Source organism: Sphaeramia orbicularis, chromosome 4 (assembly GCF_902148855.1).
Source record: "Sphaeramia orbicularis chromosome 4, fSphaOr1.1, whole genome shotgun sequence".
Classification (NCBI taxonomy): Eukaryota; Metazoa; Chordata; class Actinopteri; order Kurtiformes; family Apogonidae; genus Sphaeramia; species Sphaeramia orbicularis.
The window spans coordinates 6,657,069-6,667,714 of NC_043960.1; the positions used below are offsets into that span (position 1 = coordinate 6,657,069).

The window sequence follows — 10,646 nt, forward strand, 5'->3', positions numbered from 1 at the left end:
TTACATCTATTTAGTTTATCCCCAGCATTGCCTTTAAAATGTTCCAAAGTTTACCCAGTAACTAAACTATATTCGAATCCTATTGCGTTTTTAAGATTATTTTTCTTATTGTTGTTATTGCATGGCTTCCATCATATGTCCATACAAATCCAGTGTCAGGTTTAAGCAGCTCTTCATCTTCATGTCCTCATAGTCGAACACTAAACCCCGCAGACAGAGGATTCCTCTGCACTGTGGTATTTATCTCATTGGGTTGATAAAGGCTAATTGCTGGGTTTTTCAAGCTTCCGCCAAGTCTGTTTGTGTCTTTTTTCGTGTGTGCATGAGCAAATATGCAAGTGTATAGTTGTTACGGCGGCTGCCTCCCCTTCGCGCGCACACACACCACGCCGAGCTTGTGCGTTGCCCCACATGTCACCCCCATCCAGGAGAAAGGGAGACAAAGCGAAGGAGAGAGGGAATGATAGAGCGAGAGACAGGGCGATGGAGAGATGGAGATGAGGGGGGTGCCTGCAGCGCCTGTCTGGATGTAAACAATGCTCCTGAAGGATCGGCAGCAAACTGTCAGCTGCTCATCTTTGTTGTGTCATTTAACCATCTCCGTCTCTGCTTCCCTCCACCCCCCCGCACCCCACTACGCCTCCCTTCACTAGCTTCCACTCCCCCCCCCCCCCCCCCCCCCCCCCGCACCCTCCCTCCACCTGACACTTCGCACCGCTCCCCCCACCCACCCACCCACCACCACCACCACCACCACCACCACCCCACTCGCCATGCAAAGAAGCACATGAATATTTTACATATCTGCATCTCTTCGGTATGCCCCCCCCCACCACCACCACCATCACCGCCCCCCGCCCCTCCCGCCCCCATCTCCATTCGGTGGGACTAATTCTCAGACTGTCTGAATTTGCATCTTCCTCTCACTTTCGCTCACACACACAAATATACACAACGGCTGACGAGAATTTGTCCAAGCCGGTGCCACGCAACGGCGGCCGGGACGGTTACCATAGCGACCTTGCATAGATTTTTTTTTATTTTTTATTTTTTAACCCCCCCACCCCCCCACCCCTCCTTCTTTTTCCTCTCCATCTTTTATTTTCTTCTTTTTTTAATGATGGCGGTGGCTGTTGTGCCTGCGAGCCTGTCTATCTATCTGCTCCTATCAGCCGCTTCGCTCGGCTTCAAGTGGAAGCGCTGTCTCCGGATGGCAACGGAGTGGCAGCGCGGCGTGTGCGCGCGTGTGCATGGGTATCGGCGGGCATGCACGTGGGTAAAAGTGGATTCAGCAGACCGATAACTGATTAGCATGCTAACACAGCCACGTGTCTTTGTCTCGGCTTTTGTTAACCTGTTGACACGTTCGCGCTACGGTGGGAAGGGTTCATCTAAAGGACAGGACAGAACTTCCTGGTCAGTGTCACGTAGGGGTGTAAGAAAATATCGGTTCTGCAACATATCGCGATATTTCATTTCACAATACTGTATCGATTAGGGGTGTGTATCGGCAAAAATCTGGCAATACGATACAAATCACAATACTAGGATCACGATACGATATATCATGATACTGTTAAAAAAGGCAGTTTTTCATTGGTTTTGTTTCTTTTTTAAAAACAATTATTTCCTGGAAAAATTTAATTACACCAGAAATATGCACAAATACTAAACACATTTTTATTTGATCCCAACAGGATCTAATGCTACATCGCAAAATGTTCCTGTGTTCAAACTTAAATTCTGTTTTACAGACATTACAGTTTAAGATCCTGTTCAAATGTTCATATTCTATTAGTTCAGAACTAACATAACATTATTTTTGTGCAATCCCAGCAAAGGGACTAACATTATTCAATAGAAGTGTTAAATAATAAATAAAATATGAACAAAAAAACCTGAAAATGAACCTCCACAATATCTGCATTTGAATGAATACCGAAAAATATCGATACAGTACTTTTTAATATCGATACAGTATTGTGAAATTAAATATCGCGATATATTGCAGAACCAATATTTTCTTACACCCCCTGTATTGATATTAAAAAGTACTGTATCGACATTTTTAGGTATTTGTTCAAATGCAGATATTGTGGAGGTTCATTTTTGGGTTTTTTTGTTCATATTTTATTTATTATTTAACACTCTTTTATTAAATAATATTAGTCCCTTTGTTGGGATTGTACAAAAATACTGTTCTGATGTTAGTTCTGAACTAATAGAATATGAACATTTGAACAGGATCTTCAACTGTAATGTCTGTAAAACAGAATTTAAGTTTGAACACAGGAAAATTTTGCGATGTAGCATTAGATCCTGTTGGGATCAAATAAAAAATGTGTTTAGTGTTTGTGCATATTTCTGGTGTAATTCAATTCTTCAAGGAAATAATCATTTAAAAAAAAAAATTGCCTTTTTAACAGTATTGTGATTTGTATCGTATCACCAGATTCTTGCCAATACACACCCCCAGTGTCACCCAGGGTTACCGACTTCTGCCGTCCTACCAAGTTGTCATTAACCGTCACGTTTCTCTCCCCGTCCCTCTCCCCGTCCCTCTCACCAGCTACGGAACTTGGTAGATATGTGCATCAACCCCGACCCGGAGAAGAGGCCGGACATTACCTACGTGTACGACATTGCCAAACACATGCAGAGTTTGACACGGGGCAGCTAAGCCCAGCGCCGCTGACACCGGAGCTCGCAGAAACACCTCCTCCTTCCTCGCTTCTCATGCTGGACTTCGTACACATCTCTCAGCTTTTATACAATACCTTACTCCAGTGTTTAGCTCGTTGCGATAAATACTTTTATTTACAAAGTGGTGGTACGGAACATGATTGACAACCAGACCTTCTCTGCCCTAGGATTGAGATTATTGATACAATTTTTTTTTCTCTTTCAGATAAAACTACCATTCCTTAGAGTTGAAGTTACAGCGCCGATAGTGTCTGGTAACTTACCGACACGTTTGGTTAAAAACACTATTTTTTTTTTTTTTTAATGTAGTGAACAGTTTTTCCAGCAGATGCTACTAGCAGATGCTGCTTTAAACAGATACTGGAAAGTTGTAAAATTAGAAAAAAAAATAAATAAAAAAAATGACAGAGAGATGTAAGTGGTTACGTCCTATATTCAAAACCGCTAATGGAAATATTTTTTTAAATGAAATTTTTGGAGTTGTTTTTTTTTTTTTTAAAACTCCGTAGCAGCAAAACTTAAAGACATAACAGAGTGTTGATGATGATTGAAGTGTTGTGTTGCACTTTTTACCCTGGTGCTGTAAAGCTGGCAGGGTGATCACGTCTAATGAATGTACATGAAAAAGGAAGGATCGTTTAGAGGGTAGAGACTAGAGAACACGGGCAAATGTCTCCACAACACTTTGAATGTAAGCCTTTTTGACATTTACACATTGTCTATGAAAACGTCCCTGTTCTGTCACTGTTTTTGAAGACGTAGAAGAGCTGGTGGAGGCTTAAAAAGAGTTTTACATCTGCTGTTTACTTTAGTCACTGACACCAAAATATTTCTCCTTCTGTTCAACTGAAGGAAGATGTACTGCTATCGGATAAAGTAAGATTTTTTTTTTTTCTTTTTTTAAAAAATATATACAAAGACAACGAGAAGCCGAAACACACAGTTTTCCATCATGGTCCAGTGAATGCACCTGAGATTTCATTTATATCTACACATAATATTGTGATTGTTTATGTTGCTGTGTAAGTTTGCAGTGTATGTGTCATGTAAAGTAAGAAAGAAAGATCCTCGCCTTGTGTTGCCGTCCTTGCCCCTAAAATCTGTCCCGAGCTAAGATACCAAAGACAGAAAAAGAAAAAAGACACATTGACGGTTTTTACGTACATGAAAGTGTCTTTTATAGAAAGGATATCAGAGACTTGTACTAAAGAAAAACAAGCACCAATGGGACTCATTTTGTTTTACTGTACATACTGAAGAAGTTCCTATAGTTTTAATAATGCAGGGTTCTTTGGACCCTTTTATTGGGAGGGAGGGAACCATAGTAATGTTTTTTTTTTTTACAGTGGGTCCCAAATGACCAGCACTGACCACCACTGGTTTACACAATGACAATAATACCACGTAGAAGGTATAGTACTGTAAGTAAACAATGATTGATGACGCTTTATTGCAGTGCCTTATGAATTCTTTTTAACGTTATCAAACAGCCTGTTAACTAAATTAATGTATGTATATTTTTTATTAACATTTACATGCTCTTTAACATGTCAAAGCTTATTAGTGCAAGAAAATGTAAGTTATTTTGTCATGGTTAACAGAATATGTTGATAATACCTTTGTTGCTTCATGTGGCTTTTTTCTCCAGCAGCAAAATGTTTTTTCATGACTTTTTTTTTTTTTGGTGTCATTTTCACCCAGTTTGTCAATGTCCTCCAAACAATAGCATCTGGATAGGAGCAACACCTTTGAAAATGTCCTTATAAATAACTATGAGGGAATGTTAAAGGCACTTAGAGAGAATTAAGTTTTGATCCTATATAGAGTTCCCTGAAATTTTGCAGGATTTTAAGAGAAAATATATATTATCCAGTTTTATATTTTGCTTTACGCATCTATAGCAAAGCTAGATGTTGAAATTGACACTTTCTTAACTTGAGAGCAACACTATTAGTTGTAACCTTCAACCAAATATTGATTTTTAAGTGTTTTTTTTTCCTTCAGAAGACACTGCAACTGAATTAAATGTCTTGTTTAAACTCAAACACTGCTCTCTCCTATTGCCTTGGTTCACAAAGTGCCTCTGCTCCATTACTGAAAACAATCAGATATTTAGATTTTGGGTTAAAAATCCTCACTAGGGTGTTTTTTTTTTTTTTTTTTTAACATATTTTGTTGAGTCACTTTAAGGATTGTGGTTATTAATCTGTGTATCGTTCATTCTTTTCATATTCAATTGAGAATCCACAATCGGAAAATGAAAAAAAAAAAGACTTGTTACTTCATTATTCATGTACAAATCAAAAAACTAATTGTTTTTCATTCTTTCGATTGTACACACAAATTAAAAATTGGAAAAAAGCAAATGGACCAAATGTCGGGTTTCGTGTTGACATTTTTGATATCCGATTTGGTATGACCCAGAAGTTACTAATTTCTTCATGTGTTACGTGAAGTGTCTTCTACTTAGATTCTCTACCATGGATGCACTGTCTTAGAAAAAACAACAGTACCTGGAAGATCCTTACCATTTTTTCCAGTTGCTGTCGTCCTCCTTTTATTTATTTATTTATTTTTTAACTTTATTTTTCTTATTTTACTAAAAACATGGTTAAACATGCATAACACAAACAGCAGGATCAGGCAGTCACAACTTACATAGGAAAAATAATAAATGAATACATAAATAAATATGCATTCTCACACAGTGTAGATGTGTATACACCTGTTTAAGCAGGTAGCATTTTTGAAGTTACTGAGCTAAGAGGGAGGTCCACTTTTTCAGTGTCCTTCTCCTACATCCTTTTGTAGCCTCAGATTATAGGTGATCTGCTCCATATGATGTAAGTGATTCACAATATTTATAGAGGTATCCACAGAAGGGCCGGTGTCGTCCTCCTTGAGAGTAACGCCTTTGCTGCCTCTGAATAACACGAAATTCTCCATTATCGCAGAATGCTTTAGGCAGAATACTAGCAAACCCACGATTGTCCAGCTCAACACACGAAGAAGTCAGTAACTTCCGGGTCATACCAAATCGGATATCAAAAATGTCAACATGAAACCCAATGTTTGGTCCATTTGCTATTTCTAATTTTAAATTTGTGCGCACAATCAAAAGAAGGAAAAACAACTCGTTTTTTTGATTTTTGATTTGAAATAAGTCATTTTTTCATTTTCCGATTGTGGATTCTCGAATATGAAAAGAACGAATGATATACGGATTGTCAGTCCTCAACAGGGAGTGTTTTTTTGTTTTACATATCACCCTGCTCTGCTGTTTTGTTTAGTTTTTTTTTTTTTTTTTTTACCTTGGTTTGGTTTACTTCTTAAGTTGGTAGTAAAGAGTCATTAAAGGGCGCTTTTTAAAGAACTTAAATACAGGGAATTAACATGGTCTGTTTTGTTTTGTATGTTTTCTCAACATTTCATGTCAAAGTAAAGACCCTCCTCACCATCGCTTTGTATGCCAGCTAAATGCAATAAAGCTTACGAATTTCAATCAGTGACTGTTTGGGGATTTTACCAAGGTTTGATGTGTATTTGTACATTTCATACAATGATTCATCTACTTTTGTCACACACATCCCACGACAATATACATCTTACAGTTCCTCATATGTCTTACAGGAAGTCTTATACTATTTACATGAATACATTTCTTACCCACCATTCATAGAAAGGTGACATTTTATTACCAATGTGTGTAAGTGTTGTGACGTTCACTTAATAAGATCAACATTGAACGTTGTAATGACCCCTCAGACCCTTTTGACAGTGGGTTCCCATACAGCCTGTTTTCACTCACCTCATCTGTGCTAGCTTCTATCTGGTCAAACCCTGATTTGACCTTGAAAGTGAAGGTCAAGGTCGACACTCGAAGTCATCCACGATCTTCCCAAATTGCATCTAAAGACCGTATCTGAAGAAGACTGGACGGTTATAGTGAAGAGTAATTGTGTCGATGCCACTGCCAAGGCCAGATTTGACCTTGAAAATGAAGGTCAAGATCGATGTAAAAGAGCTAATCCAAGGTCTTCCCAAGTGGCACCTAAATCCCTAACCTGAAGAAGATGGGACAATTTGGTGAAAAGTAATCACATTGACACTGATGAACAAGATGGATGCCACAGATGGTTTGAAAGTTAAAACTGCAACAACAAAGACTGAATCTCTGTAAAACTTCTGCTTTTTGTTGGTTTGTAAATTGTTGAGTCTAGAGAGCTGACAGGTGTAGACCTCCTGTTAACGTACAGGTATTTGAAATGTACTTTTAAGATAGTCTTTCTAGTATTTCTGTATTTTTTTGGTCCTTATTTTTGCAGTCAAGGCTACAACACTTTGGAGAAGGAGCATCCATCCATTTTCTGAACTGCTTTGTCCTCACGAGGTTCTTAAGGGTGCCGGAGTCTACCCTGGTTACCAACGGGCAAAGGTGGGATAGGTGTCACGGGTTCCATACAAGGCATCCATCATGCCCAGTGCCAACAGTACAAGCCTGTGGGGGCAGTGATTACCCATCATGCCCAGTGCCTACAATACAAGCATGTGGGGACAATGATAAGATCTGGGTTTGGTTCAGTTGGTCAGCCCTAGATCCGGTAAAAATTTGTGTCCAAAACAAGACGGTCAACTGAACCTGAATATACTGAATGACCAGGTCCGAACATCAGTGGATTATTTCTTCGCTGATGACACGGGTATATTCCATGATAACAAAACCCGGATTCATCGGGATCAGATATCGTAATTTTTATACATGGATCAAACACCACAGAGTCCCCGATACCTGAACCCCATTGAGGATCTGATGGTCAAGACTTTACACAGCAGTCCAACTCCATCATCAATACAAGATCTGGGACAGAAATTCATGCAACTGTTGACGAAATTAAATGTCGTGACAGTAATCACGATACTGCCTAAGCATCACATGGCAGAGTACGCATCTTTTAATCAACGCTAATGACAGTCCAACTAGATACTGTGGATGAAACATGCTATTTTCTACAACTACAGCAGTAGACAGTGTTTTATGGTGTTTGTGAACTTTAGTGTCCCTCATGGTCATGTGATCAACAAATGTATGTGTACATTACCTGGCAGGTATTCACAGACCTTTGCCCAAGCCTATGTTGCCTTGTTTATTAGCTCGTTATAATATTTTAAGTTGTAAAAACACGTTAGTTACAGCTACAAATTGTCATATATCATAGCAAATTGTATCATAGCAGTCATGTTTCCTCTGCAGCACTGTCTGGACTTTACTTGTCTAGACATATTTTAAGTACGTGAATGATAAACTCTGGCCAAACCTGAGCATAGCACATGGTGGTAATGTAATAATAATGCTAACTGCAACCTGCTATTGTATAAAAGAAGAAAATGAGGATGAATGTGATACAAATTTTTCAGGTTTGTCAAATATTACTCAGTACTTTTGGTCTGAATCCATCTGTACGCCATTTTGAACACAACTATAATAACACATAAATCCAACAATTTCTGAAGCCCTTACCAAGCAACTATTATCACCACCTTCTCCCAGGGAAGAAACGACAGCGAAAGAAACGACGCCAACGAAAAGAGGCGATAGAAATACAAGCAAGACAAGTTGTCGTCACAGCTTTTGTCGAGGAGAGGAGGTAAGTTGTAAGCTAGCTATGTACCGATATCTTGAAGAGTTAGCTAACTGTTTATCATCAGCGCTAATATGTCTAAGTTATATGGTTTTTATTTCGCTATTATCTATCAAGCCGACATTTTCATGCAGCAAAGAAACTGGGCGTAATGAAAACGCAACCTGAACCACACTAGTCGGTTTTATATTGGACATCGGTGCAAAACTTTACCGATATTTACTAAATGTTAAAAAAACAGAAGTAAGTAATGTTGGTTTTTCCATTAAATTACAAATGCAATGATTTATTTTTTTATCACAAGACGTCATGAGAAGTCATTCCATAAACATGGTGATGAACATAAATATCTGTTGTTTTGAATCTGGAATGCTCGTTACCCCTCTATCCCGAATTAAATAAAAAAATTATTTAGTTTCCTAGTGTGTACACACATATCGCACCATGTTTGTTTTAAAAACTCTTCTTCGCTTGTAACATCCATGAACATTGTTTTTTTTTTTGTTGTTGTTGTTCGCATGACTTTGGTTGCACAAAAAGGTCTTTCATTGCAGTTTTGCGTGATATACCAATTTCACTCTGCCCAAACAACCACCTCTTGCAAGCACAAAAACTTGTTATCGAAAAATGAGTTTGGTGAAATTGTCATTTCTGTTAGGCAAATTTTTCTGCACAAGTTATATTCACGCAGTTTGAGGGTCAATGGAAAAGCGAAAACACAAACACTTTTGTTAAACAGTGGTGATATGTGGTGTTGCTGTAGCTAAAATTGGGATAATACATGCAAATTAGTTGTGAGACTGAATTATCATGTAGCTGCGGACATCATCAACTTTAGGGTAAAATGCTAAGTGGTAATGATGTGGTGTTGCTGTAGCTAAAATCAAGCTAATATATGCTAATTAATTGTAAGACTGAATTATCATGTAGCTGCGGACATCATCAATTTGAGGGTAAAATGCTAAACCCCTCTGTTGATACTTGGAGCTAATTTTGTTAATGTAGATCTTACTAATTTCCCGTTTATAGTTTTTAGGTGTTACCTGCTTGACAGAAAAGTATATAAAAAAAAAAGAAAGTATAATTACGTTAACAGAAGACAAAATGAACATCATTAACCTCATATCAAGTCATGGTTTTACTTGCATCTAATGAATGCTATTGCTAACTCTGAAACATGCCAATCTAAATCTCATCTGTATCAGCAGGTGTTTTCATGGAACACCTAATACAGCCGTGGAAAAAATTATAAGACCACCCCTTGTTTTCTTCAGTTTCTTGTTCGTTTTAATGCCTGGTCCAACTAAAGGTACATACATTTTGGACAAATATAATGAAAACAACAAAAATAGCTCATAGTAGTTTAATTTCACAGCTGATATCTATCCATTTTCCATGTTTTCTTGATAATAACCAAAATCACTTCAGTTCTTCCATCAATATCTATGGCATTGTACTGACAAAAACAGTGCTTTTATTCATTCCATGTTTTCTTTTCTGTCTGTTTTAGTCACATGATACACACAGCAGTTAGAACTGGATGGCATAACCATTGTTTATGATGACTTTTGATGGTCTAATAATTTTTTCCATGACCGTACACTGACACACTACACATAAAGATTGAATAGAATATTTCACCTCTTCTCATGGACCTTGTCAAAGGTTTTTACTGATGTGTATAAATAGGAATAAAAACAATAATGTGTCCAGAATCAAAATTCCAACTTTATGGCCAAAAGAGACATTTATACCATTTCCAAGAACATGGGATTATTTGTGCATGAAGTTTAGGATAGTTTGACATATTTCAGTCAACGTTTATGGAACTTGAATTATTTTTGTGACAACTTTCAAATGAATTAACTCCCTATGCATTTAACCTTTACTAAGTGATTTATCACTGTTTATTATTTTCTTTTTCTTTTTTTCTTTTTTTTTTTTTTTTTTACTTTACTTTGCTCATAGTAAATTCAGAGGTTATTATATCAAAACAGAAAACTGAACTGAAAACAAAGTGCGTCCATCCGCTGTCATTGATCCAACTCCATGGGATTTACTGGTGAATCAGTGTTGTAGAAGATGACAGTGTACACTGATACACTACACATAAAGATTGAATATAATATTTCACCTCTTCTCATGGACCTGGTCAAAGATGATTACTGATGTGTAGAAATAGGCATAAGATCAATAATGTGTCTAGAAACAAAATTCTGTCTTTATGGCCAACAGTGTGTATCTCTGTCAAATCAAGACAAAAGTGACATTTATACAATTTCCAAGAACATGGCTTTATTTGTG

The 10,646-nt window shown here is 37.6% G+C and overlaps 1 protein-coding gene across 1 annotated transcript in view; it reads left to right on the top strand.

The window, feature by feature from the left end:
- Positions 1-6,208, top strand: part of nek7 (NIMA-related kinase 7) — a 105,234-nt gene extending 99,026 nt beyond the window's left edge. Inside the window, exon 10 of the mRNA XM_030132899.1 lies at positions 2,570-6,208. Coding sequence (XP_029988759.1) covers positions 2,570-2,680 — 111 coding nt within the window. The 3' untranslated portion in view covers positions 2,681-6,208. The remainder of the gene's footprint in view (positions 1-2,569) is intronic.
- Positions 6,209-10,646: the final 4,438 nt, after the last annotated feature.